The 17,947-nt window shown below is 45.0% G+C and overlaps 1 protein-coding gene across 1 annotated transcript in view; it reads right to left on the bottom strand.

The window, feature by feature from the left end:
- Positions 1-2,688: 2,688 nt before the first annotated feature.
- Positions 2,689-17,947, bottom strand: part of TMED8 (transmembrane p24 trafficking protein family member 8) — a 43,468-nt gene continuing 28,209 nt past the window's right edge. The window contains exons 3-6 of the mRNA XM_006746748.3: positions 14,782-14,911; positions 13,081-13,207; positions 12,333-12,638; positions 2,689-10,162 (exon numbers count right to left, since the gene is read on the bottom strand). Of these exons, the coding sequence (XP_006746811.2) occupies positions 9,945-10,162; positions 12,333-12,638; positions 13,081-13,207; positions 14,782-14,911 (781 nt within the window). The 3' untranslated portion in view covers positions 2,689-9,944. The remainder of the gene's footprint in view (positions 10,163-12,332; positions 12,639-13,080; positions 13,208-14,781; positions 14,912-17,947) is intronic.

The raw sequence follows: 17,947 nt of genomic DNA, 5'->3' as shown, positions 1-17,947 counted from the left end.
CCTCCTCTAGGGACCTGTGGCTGGATACATGGGAGACAGGAGAACCCCCTTTATTCCTAGAGGAACTCAGCTGCGCTCTAGGGAGTAAGAGAACGCATTTCGAAACCATCTTCCCTGCATGAGAGCAGAGTTCCCTCGAGCACCTCTAGGGCTGCACTCCCGACCCCCCGCTCCCCCCGTGCCATTCAAGGGGACTAGCCTTGCTCCTTAAGCGCTTGTTAGATAGAAACCCATCCCTGTACAGCCATGGCTGGTGGCCCCCCCCCCTCCTGGAATGTCTCTCCTCTTTGGGGGCCCTAGAAGATCACGAAGGAGCAAATATTTCCCTAAGTGCTGAAACTGGTCAGACCGAATGGCTCCGAGGCTTAGCAATAATTAGGCTTCTCTAAAGGGCTTTGAAAACTACCTCTTCTGTGACTTCCTTACGTCTGCAACTAAGTTCCTGTTTTCAGGGGTCAGAGGTATCTCTCAGTTCAAAACCATCACCTATTTCGGGGACATTTTCCAGTAGGGGCTTCTCTCTACAGGCTGAGTGGGCGGTAAGAGTCAAGTCCTTCATTCCCACCTGTTGTCAGATCCCTGACTGGATGTCGGAGGCCACAGGGAGACCTGATCTGCAGCCACGGGGGGAGTGGCCACAGGGGTGACAGGCAGATGCTGCAGTGGCCTGATACTGCTAATTAGGTGCAAAGGGTCTTTCACCGGTATAGAGGTAGGAAGTCCTGGCAAATACTTTAGAAGGATGAAAACAGCAAAGAGAAGCTGCCAGGAAATACTTGAGGACAAAGCAAAACATACAGGATTTTGTTCCAAAGCAAAATACATATCCATTAGGGGCGCCTGGGTGGCTCAGATGGTTGAGCGTCTGCTTTCCGCTCAGGTCGTGATCTCGGGGTCCTGGGATCGAGCCCCACGTCAGGCTCCCTGCTCAGCAGGGAGCCTGCTTCTCCCTCTCCCTCTGCCCCTTCCCCTTCTCATGCTCTATCTGTGTGTCTCAAATGAATAAATAAAATCTTAAAAAATTACATATCCATTAAGGAAAGTAGTAAGCTTACTGAACATGCCAGTGGATACACATACTCATAACGACTCATTGTATCGGCTCCTCCTAACTTTTAAACATAACTTATTTAGTTCTTGATTCCAAAGTCACCAGCAGGCATCATTCCACTTTGGGAGAATATGTGAACTAACATGGCTGTTGAGTTTAGCCAGAACCTCGTAGGTTAAAGCACATCAGACTGAATGTAATCCCGAGCTATGTCAGGGTCAATGAAATGACATGAGTGCCCTTCTTTATTTATTATTATTTTTTTTTAAGATTTTATTTAATTGAGAGAGAGAGAGAACAGGGGGAGGGGCAGAGGGAAAGGGAGAGGCAGAGAATCTCAAACAGCCTCTGGGCCCAGCATGGAGCCTGAAGCAGGACTCACGCTCACGACCCTGAGATCATGACCTGAGCCAAAATCAAGAGTCGGACACTTAACCAACTGAGCCACCCAGGCGCCCTGAGAGTAGTACCTTTAAAAGTTAAAAAATAACCTTCAATATGGGGCACCTGGCTGGCTCAGTCAGTGGAGCGTGCAACTCTTGATCTTGGGGTTGTGAGTTCAAGCCCCACATTGGATGCAGAGAAATTCTTTTTTTTTTTTTTTTTAAGATTTTATTTATTTATTTGACAGAGAGATATAGCGAGAGAGGGAACACAAGCGGGGAAGAGGGAGAGGGAGAAGCAGGCTTCCCGCGGAGCAGGGAGCCCGACGCAGGACTCGATCCCAGCACCCTGGGATCATGACCCGAGCTGAAGGCAGACGCTTAACGACTGAGCCACCCAGGTGCCTTGAGGGTACTTAAATTCTTTAAAAATAAATAAATAAAGTGACTTTCAATATGTTAAGTGTTAGCGGTGACATACTACATTCAGCATACCCAAACATAACTCATTAAAGACCCCTAGCTCCATGTAGTCTGCCTGGGCTCTTTACTGGTTGTGCTGTAGTTTGGTGGGCAGATTATATTTATTTAACTCACAATTACTTCCAACCCCTTCCTCCTTTGTACAACAGCCTCTAAACTACGTTGCAAAGGAAGGCAGAGAAAGATCCAACAGGCTTGTTGTAGAACCAAAGATATCTGAAGAAAAGATTTTAATGGTACCCTTCCTGCTCAGATTAGGAGTCTTTCTCATTTTGTAATAAATGCCAGCGATGTGCACAGGCATCATTTTAAGATATGTCTAAGACATCTTAGGGTGTCATTTTTGAAATGGAAATAGACTGAATTAATATCACCCAGACTGTGTACATGATTACCCTGGTGTCCACTGTACCAGTTCCAAATTTGAACACAGGAAGTTCATTGGAAAATGAACATCACTGGAAACTAGATACTGATTAAACTCTATAATGTTCTATTTAGTGATCATCACTCTAAACCCACTTTTTCTGCCCTTGGGCCAAACCCAGTTCCCAGTTCGTAATACTCTGCCATGAATTTAAACACAGTTGAAAGATCTGTCATTAATCTGTCTCAATTTTTTTCTTAATTGTTAATTTTTCTTCCATTTTTATAATCAATAGATTACAGAATAATTCATATAGATTGACAGCATACCTTTCCTCTAGGAGGAATGCAGAGATGAATAAAAAATATAAAATGTAAATCAGATTCATTAAGATAGAACTCACATTTCAGGTGCATAGTGAAAAAGTTTATTTAGGACAGATTTCAAAACCTGGAAGAGAAGACAAAGAAATGCACAAAAGCATCACAAAACTTACATAAGAGAAAAACACAAGAACTGAGCTATTTCAAGAGCCATAGCTCAGGAATCATCCGGGTATCAGAGCAACACAATCACACACACCACAGGGCGGTAGGAGAAGGTATTTTAAAGGAAAAACCACTCAGCAGGACAAAATGATTGAATGACAATTTGGTACAGAGCTCTTAGAAATCATAGGAAATGTTGACAGCATTTCTCAGGGGACACGTAACACAAGACGACTGCAATAAATGACTTGTTGGGCTATTTCTGTACTTTAAAGAAAAGACGGTGAGACGGTTTCCCTTCCAAATCCCTTTCTGTAACATCAGTGCCAATGCATGATAGAGAACAATAAGGAAAGAATGCCTTTGTGGTTGCCAATTGCTTAGATATTTGCCAAGAAAGCATAATCATCTTTCAATCAACTGACAGATCTCAGTGCATGGCAGCAAAGCAGGCCTTTCAGAAATACAAGCTAAATGGCATGAAGTAGTTTAGGAAATCTGCAAGCACCTCCCTCTATTCCAAGTATCCTTACCCAAAGTCTGGCTTTCTCATAATCCATCACTTTCATTACAAAGCAACTTTCTTCTGAGAATCTCAAAACGCTTCCCATCACTAAGGGAAAATGGGTATGCCAGAGTGATGGGTTACAGGATTGCTTTCTCTAGACTTTACTTGCTCTTGAACATGGCTAAATGGAAATAATTCAACTTGATTAAATAAAAACAACTTCACCTATGGGACAATAATCTCAGATATGGATGTCAGTAGAGTTTTTAATATGGAATTTCTTAGTTAAATGTACTAATTAGGACATGAGAGAAGGAATTAAGATAATGTTTTCCACACGATACTTGGCCTGAACCTAAAAATCAACAACAACAACAAGGAACATTTTAGACGGAGAGATATCAAACCTGAGTGAAGAAGTGAGTTCAGGAAGAGAACTCCTAAAGCTGACTGTTAGCTAAGGGCTCTTCTGGAACCCTATATGCTAGAATATTCCAAACCTAAACTCTAGACTTGTTCATGACCCTATATCAGAACTTTTAGAAAACGCACTTTGTCCCCTGAAAGTCATTTCACATATATTATTTGACCCTTAGATAAGTACTTAAAAGGACAGAAAACTATGGAATTTAATAAAGCCTGTATATCTAGATTTCTGGGACACCTTCTCCTCAAGTCTCAGAGTAAAGAAGAGCCATGAAATTAACTCTGGTCCACATGCCTGGGGCCTAAAAGAAAATAAAGTTCATATAATGGTAATCAGATCATGGGTTCAAACCAGTGACCAGGACCACAAATAATTTCAAAGCCAGCATCTTACTTACTTTTGGACTTAGTTTTTGAGGGAATGACTATTTGTAAATGAACCCCATCACAAGGCTTTGGGCATCTGGGTTTTCTCAGCTTAATGACAGGAGATTCAAACAGCAGGGGCTTTGTGTGGCCTTCTGCTTCAGGCAGGGGTAATGCAACACTTCAGAGGGAGCAGTGATTTCTGAAATCTGGCCACACGATACTTAGCAAAGTTTCTTACACCCTTTGGTGTGAGTCCCAGATCCTACCCTCAGAATCTAGTAATTGGGTAGATGTCAAAGGAGGGCTCACAGGTGCTGGATGGGTTAGACAGAGCAAAGGGGTGACACTGACCATGACCAGGTACCCACTGAGCCAAAGCATTTTGGGGGCGGTGCCTCCCCTTTTCCCAGAAAGCGGCCACCAAGAACCAACTTCCAGGTGGTTCTTCTACTTCTGAGAACACTGAGGAGCTGCAAACTCACGTTATAATTGCCTTTATAGCCTGTGAGAGACTATCGTTCCCATAGATGGAGGGCTTGCTCTATTTACTACTCAACTCATAATAATTTGCTGTCTTCATCAGTATCTCACTGACATATCCTCTTAATTCACTTGGTAAGGTTCACAAGAGTTCCAACTGATGACTGGACAGTCCTACACAAGTCACCCAGCTATCCCAATATGGGACTATAGGTCACAATCCCTCCCCAGTCCTACTTCCAACCGAAGCTGATTGCCTTATCCTCTCAATAAACACTGTTATTTAATTCTGATTAATCAGGCAAAGAGGCCTTAGATACCATGCTGCCAGTGCTAAACAATATGGTAAATAATCAAGACATCAGAGAGAAATGGGAGGGAGCCTAGTCCCTCTTTATCTCTCAGTTGTATGGGAATGAGGGCCCAGGGACAGGATTCCGTGTGCACGAAGACTGGGACTTTGGCCATAAAGATACTCACCACAGACAGGGTTGTACCCGGCTTGTGACTGGTTTTAGACACCCATTCCCTACTTACTTCCCAAAGAATCATGCATCATGGCTCCCTAAGCACAATCCAACACACAATGAATACAACGACTTGCTCTCTAAAGAGCATAAATCCCCGAAAGTGCTACCGCTCACAATAAAAGAAATGACCTTCCTTCAGACAGAAACTCACCTTCCAACTCTTTTCAACCACTGAGATTCTACAGGGATGGTGCTCTTCCCTTTTCCAGCAAATTCAGGTTTCCAGGAATTCTACACTTTTAGCCAGGTGGAAAGAGACTAAAAGAGGTTGACGTGGACCCTTTAGGCTCAGGAGAAATTCTAAATGGAAACTCTTAAAAGGGAGAACAAACTATTCCATTTACTGCTGTGTGTATGACCATCCCACAAAGATGACAGAAGATGGTGAGTCCTACACCTCACAGGGAGGTCAGCCTAGAGGGGCACAGCTTGCGGCTTGAGGTCCTTCTGTGATTTTGGTAAAAATTAACTGATTTCATCCCTTTCTTGGCCCCAGTCAAAACCAACTGGGGCTGCAGGGCCACAGCTGCACCCCCTCCCAGCCTCGTGCTAGCCTGACCACCCTTTTGCACGGCACTAGACTCTAAGCCCCAGAATACAGAGGTGAAATGCAGCCTCGGGTCAGGGGATTACACTTAGTAGAGGAGACCTACTCAAAAAGATTGCTGAAGTCGCTCCTTTTGGAAGAGACAGCAAAGGGGGTTGGGTTTCTCCAAGAAGCACAATGAGAACCAGCAAGGCTTCTGGCTTAAAGAAGAATTCCAACTAATGAAATACAGACCAAAGAACTAAACAAAATTGGGATATGAGCAAAATTCTGGGACACATTTGACAGCTTATCTCTCTTCCCCTCATTTTATTCTGTTTTTTTTTTTCCTTACTATCAATTTTAAAAGGCAGTCTCTCACCCTCCACTAAAACAATAGTTCTTTATGTAAATGGTAGGGTCACTCAACTCCATACCTTAGAATGACATACTTTGGGGTTAAAAGGCAGCTTTTTACAGAAAAATGGTCTTAAAAAATAAATATAAAGACACAGACTTTAGGATTTGGGTTTCACCCAATTCTTTCAAAGAGGAACTGGGTAGGGCTCATCAAAAACATCTAAACTCAGGGGCGCCTGGGTGGCTCAGTCGTTGAGTGTCTGCCTTCGGCTCAGGTCATGATCCCAGGGTCCTGGGATCGGGGCCCCGCATCGGGCTCCCTGCTCCTCCCACTCCCACTCCCCCTGCTTGTGTTCCCTCTCTCGCTGTCTCTCTGTCAAATAAATAAAATCTTTAAAAAAAAAAAAAATCTAAACTCAGATATTTTCTATAACTGGTTTTACAATAATATCTAATCCCACTGGTTAATATAAGACAGAGAACTCTCAGATTTAACACTTTCATATACATATAAGGGGCAATATGTACTTTTAAAAAGTCTGAGATTTCCTTTCTTAAATAATAAAAATCTTTTTAAAGTGCATGAATTATTAAAAAAGAAGAAGAAGAAGAAGAATGGCCTTATTTCAAGTTGTTACCTACTTCCATTATCAAACTATTCATTGTCTGAGGATCGAGTTTTAACTCCAGAGGCCTGAGGCCCTGTTGTAAAGCAACAGATTGAAGTCCTTCCAGTGCAGCCTCATGGTTCCCCACCCTCCACCGTGCCAGTCAGAGATGAGAAGAGTGCAGCTCTGGCCTGAGGAAAGGGGAAATACAGCATGAGTTTTTGAAAGCTAGAGATCTAGAAACATTTTTTTTTTTTTTTAAATGAGGGAGGACCACCTCCCAAGTAACTCATGCTGAAGGACACAAATCTGCTAAAAAACCAGGGGCCCTGTGACACAGGAGAGCTGATGTCTGTGCAGGGAACACATTTTAATTGGACACTTGTCAAAAGGAACAGAATGGGAGAATCATCTTTGTTTTAATTAGCAATTTATAATTTTAAAACCTCTGTGGTGGGTATACCTAAGGGTGTTTACTATCTACTTCTTTTAGGTTCTCTGTTTGCTGGACATTTTTCATGATAAAATGTTAGAAAAAATTAACACTTTAAATAGTCGTCCTTTCTAAAAGCCCCAACACAGTGGCGAAGCTAAACAAACTGAAGAACTTTAAGAAGCCAACCGCTCTGTGTAGAGAATTTCAATCTCTCTCCCACTACAAAGCACTCTCTTCCGACTGTTGGTTAGTATTTATTTGTGCTCTGGAGAACAGGGTGAGACAGATGATTTTGATTTCATTGTTTGGTTCTATACACTTGGATAGGGAGAGATTAAGGAAGGGACTACCTCTGAGGATTTGCTGGGCTGTGAACTTCTCACTAATTACGTGTGCTTCCACAAGTAATATCTGGTCCCTCAAGTGTGATGATTTCAGAAATTTAACAGGAGAAGAGGGAATGAATCAGATATTGACAGTATCTTCTTTTAGCCATTTTGTGCTAATGGGACAAAGACACGCCAGTGCAGGATGAAATGTAACCACGTCCAGGACTTCAAAAGTGCCCAGACAGTAAGAGGCACACAGAGGTGACAGGAATAGGCCCCTTCGACTTCCCCAATGCACCAGAATCAGGATGCCAAAGAAAATAAGTACAGAGCATCTCATGGCAAAAATAAACAAAGAGTGTTGTCCCAGGGAGCTTGCTAGGGCCTGACAGCTCCCTTTTAAGAGAAAGTCAGAAGTTAATAATAAACAGGAACAATAAACAAGGCTTGAGCTGACTAGAGAACAGCTCAGTAGAAAATTATCTTATAAGGATTATCCTCACTTAGCTAAGGCGTGATTCAACTTCGGTGCCGAAAGAGTGCTCACTCAGCTTATCTGATGATGACATCATGCACAGTGAGTTTGCTTGTCGCAGTCCAGACAGTCACTAGAATAATTTCTAATTTCTTACAAGGTAGATGCATTTTGGCCAGTGTAATCCTCTACAAAATGCACTGAAATATAGAATAATGGAGGTAAGATGCGGCTCAGTCCACAGCATCCTATCCTACTTGGGGCTCTGCTCCCAGGGGAACAGAAAATGCAGGCTGTCTGGCCCTTTGCTCTGGGACAGCGATAGTACAGAACTACCGTGAGGGGCCCTGGTCTTCGAGTTCCTGCCCCTGTAGCGGGGAGAAGCTTGGCGTGAGACACCTGGACAAGGAAGGAATGAGCCAAAGGAACCATCATGAAGAAGATGACTCCTCAGAGTAGGACTCTGAAATCCCGGGATCATATCATATCCCTGATCGGGAAGTCAGTTCCTCCGTACTCCATCCTGGGCGACTGGGCCGGGTCCCTCACAGCCTAGAATTCGCCACAAAGAGTGCTGGGGTAAGATGGCATCATCCGTCTCAGAAGGGCAGATTCCTCCCCAAAGCATCCCAGGACTGACCCATGAAGGGAACATTGTCACTTCCCAACTTTTCCTAAAATCGTCGTCATCTGACTCCACAGGAGAGGTGGTCTTAATGGCTCAGAGCAGACAGAAGCCTTCTAAGAAACAGATGGAAGCTGTTTCAAGGGCAAAATGAAATGTGCTACAAAAATAAATAAAGTAATAAATAAATCGAATATTCCTCAAAATTCTAAGGCAGTAACAGACTCAACACAGGGAATAAGAAACAAGGAGGCACAGACAACCACAGTGGTCCCTGCTCTGCCCGAGGCCCTGGCCTGCTGCTCTGGCGATCACCGATTATAGCCCCCTATCCCTGGCACTCCGGGCCTCAGGGCTAATACAGTGGGAAAGGCAGTCAGGGGGAAATGCTGGCTTTGGCCTGCTGAAGAACAGCTCCAATCAGCAGCCACAGTGAAGCTTCATTTCCTTTTCTAAGAAACTTTGAACTCCAAAAGCTTTAAGCTCTCAATGCAAGAAATCTAAATCCAGAAACTCTGGAAATCTGATTGGTTCTGAAGCCAAATTTCTACATAACACTCCTACCCTAAAGATAGAAAAGAGTGGTGGGGAATCGGGAGTGTTGTATTTTTTTAAGCTTCTCGCTCAGATTATACCCCTTCTTCTTTGATTATACAAAAGAAGTACTGCAGTAACACTTGACTGTCAAAGATATGCTGAGATCAATCCAGTACCTACTTCCCACCCTTTCCACTGCACCCACCAGCACCCTGGCTACGGGCTGCGACCTCCTGAAGCAGGAAGTGATGGAGGCGCTTATCCCCCCAGACGGTAGACTACGTGATCACCACTTTAGACAGCATGGACGTTCTTGCTGTAAGGGCCCAGACACAGATGTGGGGAAAGGCAAGAGGAGGGCAAGAGGCAGAGTCGAACAATCGGGACTACTGCCACCCCTCCAAAGGCAGTGAGGGCTCCCGGCCTGCACTACAGACCACGAAGAACCAGCAGGCGGGAAGATGGCAGTGGTGAGAGGCTGGACAGAGCTTTCTCCATCCAAGAGGCTGGGCTCCTTCACGGACAACGCGCTTTTCCTCCTCCAGCACTTTCAAAAGGTGAAGAGTGGGTACTGCTGAACACATCTGCAATAAAGGCTCGGCGAGAGGAGAGAGCAACAACTGCAATAATCCCTTGGACCCAAACAGACCTAATTTTACAATTTAACACCCAACCTTCCTCTAGGCTTTTGCCTGACGGGCTCCTTCAGAGGGACTTTGGCTGGAGTCTGACGCGAGAGGAGTGTGAGTCAGGGACCACAGACAGGGGCACTACACCACCACCTGCGGAAGCCAAGGAGGGGGAAAAGCTACGTGGGGTCAACAGTCAGGCATGCCAGGCAGGACGTGAGCATCACGAGCCTCACGCTCAACTTTTAGCTCTTGTCTATCCAGAACAAGAGACGCCAGCCGGCAGCCTGCCCCAGCCAGCGAGCGCCCGCCCGCCTTCTGTCCCCGCGGGCCTTCAGCTAGTGTAGTAGATGTGGAAGTAGAGAGTCTTGTTGCGGAGCAGGGAGTAGGAGTTGTCAAACTTGAGCAGGTAGATGCCCTCACCGGGGTAGTCGTGGCTGCCAGCCTGCACGTCTCGGTGGCTGTCCCGCCGGTACACAGGCATGACCTCCCCATAACGACCTCGCAGGGAGCTCCGGGAGCCTCTCTCTACGTCACCAACTGGGACAGGGTCTGTGTGAGCAAAATGGCACGCTGTTTGGATAGGACTTCAGAGAAAGAATAAGTCCGACCTCAGGGTAAAAGAATGGACCAGGTGACCTAGGGGCTTTTAGCCAAGGAGATGCTCTTGCCCTCCTACAGGAGCTTGGAAATGTCTGCTGGCCTTTTGACCATCACAGCAACTAGTGGGTGATATTGGCATTTGGTGCCCAAGTGTCCAGGAGCACTTAACATCAGGATAGTACCTGCCCAGCAAAGAAGCATTCCACCCCAAAGGCCGGTAAATTCTCCACTGAGAAACAGTGACTTAGCCTTAGTTACACTTAACCTAGTTCCAGAAGTGTCTGGACATTTCCAAGGGGGAGAAAAGATCGTTATTTTATTATTTATTTTAGATTTGTTTTTAAATTTATTTATTTGAAAGAGAGAGAGAGAGCAGAAGGAGAGAGAGCACACAAAGGGGGGGCGGGCAGAAGCAGACTCCCTGCTGAACAGGAAGCCTGATGTGGGGCTCAATCCCAGGACCCCAGGGCAGACACTTAACCAGTAGACTGAGCCACCCAGGCACCCCTACTTTATTTTTTAAAGATTTTATTTATTTATTTATTTCAGAGAGAGAGGGAGAGAGTGTGAGCAGTGGGGAGGAGCAGAGGGGGAGGGAGAGGGAGGGAAAAAATCCCAAGCAGACTCCCCGCTGACTATGGACCCTGAGATCATCACCTGAGCCGAAATCAAGAGTCTGACACTTAACCAATTAAGCCACCCAGGCACCCTAAGAAAAGATATTTAAAAGGGAAGATTCTGACATCTTTTCATTCAGCAGGAAAAAGAAATAGCTAACAGAGGTAGGAAATACAAACACGCTATACAGAGTGACCTAGAACTTCTACTTGGCCACCTGCAGAATAGCAAATTAAGACATGAGGTTCTCTTCCTGCCTAAATACCTGAAGATTTCCCTGCAGACTTGCTCTTCCACAAAGAAGCAAGGGCCTGATTTTAAGATTATATAGAAAAATCAAGATGCTTGGAACTTAATTAGGACCTACTCTTAATATTACAAAACAAAACAAAAACAAAAAAAAGCCTCGGGGTCATCCTGAGTAGGCACTACAAATAACTGGAATGGAGCACAGAAACAACTTTTAAAACTACTCTGGGCATGTGCTGTGCTCTGGGCATATTTTGCAATATATACAAATATTAAATCATTATATTGTACATGTCAAACTAATATGTTATATGTCAACTATATCTCAATAAAATTTTTTTTAATTAAAAAAAACTGGGAGTACCTGAGTGGCTCAGTCAGTTGAGTGTCTGCCTTCAGCTCAGGTCATAATCTCTGGGTCCTGGGATCAAACCTTGTGTCGGGGCTCCCTGTTCAACAGGGAGCCTGCTTCTCCTTCTCCCTCTGCCCCTCCCCCAGCTCATGCTCTCTCTCTAATAAATAAATAAACTCTTAAAAAAAAAGAGCTTTAAAAAGAAAACAGCTCTGGGCGCCTGGGTGGCTCAGTGGGTTAAGTGTCTGCCTTCGGCTCAGGTCATGATCCCGGGGTCCTGGGATCGAGCCCCACATGAGGCTCCCTGCTCAGCAGGAAGCCTGCTTCTCCCTCTCCCACTCCCCCTGCTTGTGTTCCCCTCTCTCGCTCTCTGTCAAGTAAATAAATAAAATCTTTAAAAAAAAAAAGAAAAAGAAAACAGCTCTGGGCATGAAGAAAGAAGTAAACAGTAGTCGGCCAACTGTGACAGCTTGAAGGGGAGCACAGTTAACAAAGTGTAATCATCCGGTATGGTTCCAGACTAAAAATGGTAAATATCCCAAACTATGAGGGAAATACAAAATAATCTCAGGTTTATACATGATCTATATACTGCAGCACTGACCCACCCCTTTCCCTGCCCGTCCCATCCCTGTCCCCAAGGAGATGCTGGGGAAATAGCTAGGTACTGATTAAAAAGCAAAAGAAGCTTTCCACCAAGGCACCAATACCATCCCCACCAGAATGTTCTTTGAGGGTCTAACTTTGGCCTGCTTCACTCAATTTAGCTTACAATGCTGAAAGGGATCCCTCACTTGCATTCTAAGGAAGAGAAGGACTGGTATAACACAGGAAGTGGTCACTAGAAATTGGGTTGAGCCAGAAAAAGCAATTTGCAAATTATGTTAAAATTAAATTTACCTTCAATCTCTTCCTCCTCTTCCTCGTCTTCATCCTCATCCTCACTGGAATCACTGACCTGCACAGTTATGTCAGTGCTGGTTACAGGGGTCCAGTCAAAATAAACTCCAAAGCCAATGTCATAGTCGTCAGTCGCAAATTCCCAGCAAACACGCTTCCCCTCTGGATGGGTAGGTACCCGGATGGTCACCACCTCACCCCGCTTCACCACCAGACGGCTGTTCTTCTCTTTGCCCAGCTTGCTTTTGAATTCCTTCATCTTGGCAAAGGTCCAGATGCACGGAGGAGCCATCAGAGGCGGGGACACTGAAAGGACAGGCAGCTCACTACTGAGAAACCAAGAGGAAATGCAAAGACACCTGGCATTTGGTTTAGGGAGGGTGTCACAGTCAAAGACCTTCCTTCGACTTCCTGGCTTCTTTAATTGCCTTTCACAAGTTACCTTCTCACTTTCCTTCCATCAGTTGGCCTGCCTTTTTTTTTTTTTTTTTTTTTTAAGATTTTATTTATTTGAGAGAGAAAGAGAGAGCACACAAGCCGGGGGGCGCAGGGCAGAGGCAGAGGGAGAAGCAGGCTGCCCACTGAGCAGGGAGCCTGACACAGGGCTCCATCCCAGGACCCTGGGATCATGACCTGAGCCAAAGGCAGACGCGCAACCAACTGAGCCACCCAGGCGCCCCCTGCCTGCCATTCTTTAAGCACCCATTGGGAACAAAGAAATCACCTTCCATACCCCCAGAGGTCTCACCTTTCCTATGATCCCCCAGGAGATCTGCAGATTCCAAATCAGCTGAAAGGATATCTATAGCTCCTGTGTGCTCAGACTGGATCATAACGATGTCCCCAGACCTTTGTGGAACGTGGTGCTTGGCCATCTGCACAACGGAACTCTGATTAGAGCGCTTACTAGAGGCACAGATTCCAATCCGCCTCCTTCCCGAAGGCGCCGGCCACCCCTGCCCTATTGCCTCCACCCTCCCAGCTCGAAGCCTGCCGGCCACGTGCCCTCCTCCCTTTTGCCACTCTCCCACTCCAGACCCTTCATAAAATCTTTGTCCGTGAACACCCTCCATGCTCGCTACTGACTTCTGCACCAACAGCGCTTCTGCCGCGCCTTGATCTGGCCTCAGGCGGCACAGCACCTTCCGGTGGCCCCTCTCGTGGCAGCACGTTGTCTCCAGGGTTTAGCCTGACTCCCCTTCTGCCACACAGCCTCCTGCTACAATTCCCACTCACAGGGTACCTCCTGAGCCCTGTCCACCGAGTCACCAGAGCACTGAAGACAGAGGCTCTGTCTTATATTCTCCCTGTCTCTGGCTCTTCCGTGGCACACCCGGGCTGTCCCATGCCACCGGCTGTCACATCCCCTAACAGTGTTCTGTATATAATCGCCATTTCACCTGTTTCGATGTATTTAACAGTATATTTGCTGCCAGACATCTAACCTGCATGGAGAATACAAGCATCACTTGAAACTCAAAGCCTTCGCTAGCCCGTAGCGGGAGGCTTCAATCTCTCTCTTGTGCATTTCATGTCAGGCCACTAGGATCAGTGTTCCTGTTTCTTGCTTTTATGCCATAATTTCCTGCTCCTTCTCCAAGCAGTCGGCAGGCAACTCATGACATGTATACCCACTGCCCACATGGGACAGCACACCAGTGAGATTTACGAGAAAGAAAGAAAGAAATTTTGAATTACTCCCAGGCTATATTCTCATAATATCTCTTTCTGGAGAGTAAGTCCTTTACCTGCATTGCTTAATGAGGTAAATGAGACTTTGGCTAACCCACTTAAGGGAGTCTTTCCTTTTCCAGAAGGCTAAACAAAGGATTTAGTTTGCAACATATTAGCAGCGCAGCATTAGTAAAGTCACTGATAGGTCTTCCCTTCAGGTTCCTCATCTGTAAAATGGGAACATAATGGTACCTGCCTCACAGGTGTGTTCTCAGGAGTAAATGAAGTATTGTGGATAAAAATGCTTTGTCAACTACAAAGCATTATGCAAATGTAATTATAATGTTGACACTGTCTTTATTGGCACTAATACCATTTGTTATTATAATAGATGTGTTAATAATGATACAAACAACCCATCCTCCATGGCAGGGAGGCTGCTACCTATCTATACCACTTCTAAGGAAACTTGATCGTAAATGCTGAATAGATACACCACAAGAAAACTGAAGCTAAAACACAATCCCATGGATCAAGGCCCCTGACATCCAGAGGATTTTAGACACCACGTGAGCATTCATTCCAACATTTCATTTTTTGGAAGAGTTGCCAGTTCAGTGATGGGCCCTGAGGGTGATACATACAAAGGACCATTCTCCAAATAATTAAAACTTAGATGCCCCAGTGCTTTCTAGTTCCAAGCCATCCATATGCATCTAAACTCTGGTACTACCAACTGCTCCTCCCGAAGAGACGGCGCCAATGTCCTCCCTACCTTGTTGAGGACCTGGACCTGGTCTGCAGGCAGCAATTCCTGTTCCACCAAGGCCTGCGCCTCCAACGCACCAGCTGTCTTCTGCAGATCTTCTGGGGCATCCTCGCTCGCCGGAGATACCGTCTGTGGCCTCTCAGAGGAAGAGAGCATGTCAATTCAAGGACTCTTTTAAAAGGCACAGTCATCTTAGGGAAACTTAGGAACAGAACATCCTTCAAGGGACACCTCCCAACCTCTGCTTTCCTCTGGCCTTTAGGACTACTGCCCCTTAGGCCTCGCCTAAGCCAGAAATTCATCACTAAAACAAAGGCAGTGCACGTGGATTCGCAAAGCAGTCCCCCTCCGGTCATCCTGGTCACCGCGGGAGCAGCCTCTCAGGGTCTCCACTTCATACCATCCCCAACACCACACCCAGGTCACTGGGTAATAAAAGGTCAACGCCTTCTTCCCTTTTTTAAGCACACTAATCTATTATCCCAATGACTTAAAACGCAAGCATTTGAATAGTTACTGTTTTTAAAATTAACATATAATGTATTACTTGTTTCAGAGGTACAGGTCTGTGATTCATCAGTCTTACACAATTCACAGCGCTCACCATAGCACATACCCTCCCCAATGTCCATCACCCAGCCACCCCCATTCCTCCCACCCCTCTCCACTCCAGCAACCCTCAGTTTATTTCCCGAGATTAAGTCTCTCATTGCTTGTCTCTCTCTCTAGTTTCGTCTTGTTTCATTTTTCCCTCCCTTCCCCTAAGATCCTCTGTCTTGTTTCTCAAATTCCTCACACCAGTGAGATCATATAATTGTCTTTCTCTGATTGACTTATTTTGCTTAGCATAATACCCTCTAGTTCCATCCACCTCCTTGCAAATGGCAAGATTTATTTTTTGGATGGCTGCATAATATTCTATTGTATATAGTTACTTTTAAGAAAGCAAGGGAATCCTTGCTGCTCTCTTTCCTCTCCCCTGGCTTCTGGAGAGACCAGCAAGTGAGTGAGGAGCCAGGGTGGTAGCTCCATACCCCAGGCCTCTTGGAAATCTGTTGCCAACAACAGGTGGCATGGATTTTTTAGAGTAGAAGTTATCAGAGTATGATGCAGGGACCGCTGGGGCTCTTAAGACTTTTGTGTAATAATGTTGGGCGCCTGGGTGGCTCAGTTGGTTAAGCGACTGCCTTCGGCTCAGGTCATGATCCTGGAGTCCCGGGATCGAGTCCCGCATCGGGCTCCCTGCTCGGCAGGGAGTCTGCTTTGTCCTCTGACCCTATCCCCTCTCATGTGTTCTCTCTCTCTCATTCTCTCTCTCTCAAATAAATAAATAAAATCTTAAAAAAAAAAAAAAAGACTTTTGTGTAATAATGCTAAAATATGATCGCCTTTTTTCATTTTCATCTTCTCAAGAGTCTACATTAGAGTTTTCCAGTACATGACGTGTGATCTCACAACAGAATGAACACAGAAGCAGATGTGAGAATCTGTTTTGTGAAGCCAGACATGAAAGAGAGTTACAACACCTGTCTCCTCACTAAATTATTTCTGCTTTGGAAAATAGTTGCTTTCCATTAAAAACATATTATTTACATTAACATGCCATGAATTCATTATTTTCATTTTTAAATTAATCAACAACTATTTTTTAATTTTTCAGTTTTAATTTCTAATATAGTAAACATTGATAGATACAACCCACAGAAAAAATTCTTTGGGGTCCTCAATAACTTTGAATTGTGTAAAGGTTTGAGAATCACTGCTTTCAAGCATTGCTTCCCCAGGAAAGCTGAGTAAATGACAAGAAAACAGTACTATAGACAACATGCGGTAACAGAGGACTTCTTTTGGTATTTATTAGCTTCTTTCTCTCTTTCTTCTTTTTTTACCATAAACAAGAAAAATCACTCCTAGCTTACAAATTACCTCTTTTTCAGATAAAATAAAGCCACCTTTTGGGCTATCCAAGTCACTCCAACCTCCCTCAGAACAAACAAGAGGCAGTCACTATAAAAATCAGAGGTGTGGGATGCTGTTGATTTTTATGCATTTGCTCGGGTAATCCTGTGTAAAATGTAAATTAGTCTAGGCTATAAGCCTATTTATTCTCTTAGGCCCAGAAATTACAGTCCACTTTTGTTTCTTGACACCATTTATTCTGATCTGTCTCCTCTATTAGAAGATGAGCCTGATGGCAGGGACGGGTCTCACTCCCAGTATGCACAGCATCTACGCCAGGCCTGTCACATGGAACCCTCATCCCCTAGAATGATGTCATGTCATCTTGCCTGTCTGCTGCAGTCACAATGGCCTCTTGAACCTCTGAGAATCCTCGAACACCTCAAGCCCTCTCCCACTCAAGGGTTTTACACCTGCTGTCACCTCAGCCTAACATTCTTCCATCAGTTACCTGAGGGCTTCCTACCTTTAGGCTTGTGCTCAGCCGTCACTTCTAGAGAGGCTCCCCAGAGGTCGGTAAGTGAAATCGCTCACCCCACCCTAGCCCCATCAGTCTTTACACCCTTACCCTGTTCACTCGTCTTCACTGCACTCACCACTGCCCAACATATTATGTACCATATTTTGTTGATTTCAAGATGTAGATTTGTTTTCAGATTTTAATACAAACAAAATGGAGGATGTCCTAAAAATTAGTAGTGTCTTACAACTGCCTAGGGCCTGGACTGACACGAAGTCCTTCTCCAGATCTGCGTTTGCTCCTGCCAGTACTCACGAGGGCTTCCAACTGAGATGACCTGAAATAAGTTCTGTGTGAGGGTTTTGTTTAGATCACACTGGCAGAGTGAATTTAGACCACAAACTGGTATCTACAGACTCGTGGTTCATATTCTCAGGGGAGATATTTTTTCCACCTCTTACACAGTGCCAAGGTGGAGACATTAAAGGTTCCTTGCAATCCTTCTGTGTGGAGGGACTTTTTCTTATCTTTTTCTGAAGGTTTAGGCTTTTGGTATCCTAGCCCCATGGTGTGTGTGTGCGGGGGGGTGTCTCTTATTAGACTCTCTACCTTGGGCATTTTCCCTTTCTTGGTAGTTCATAAAATAACAGTACCTCTTACAGTTCATGGCAACTTAAGAGTCTATGAAATATGGGGCGCCTGGGTGGCTCAGTTGGTTAAGCGACTGCCTTCGGCTCAGGTCATGATCCTGGA

The sequence above is a fragment of the Leptonychotes weddellii genome, chromosome 9, assembly GCF_054177405.1.
Source record: "Leptonychotes weddellii isolate Sample4059 chromosome 9, ASM5417740v2, whole genome shotgun sequence".
NCBI classification, from domain to species: domain Eukaryota; kingdom Metazoa; phylum Chordata; class Mammalia; order Carnivora; family Phocidae; genus Leptonychotes; species Leptonychotes weddellii.
The sequence above is the reverse complement of the archived record's forward strand: the minus strand, read 5'-3'. Positions and strand labels throughout refer to the sequence as shown.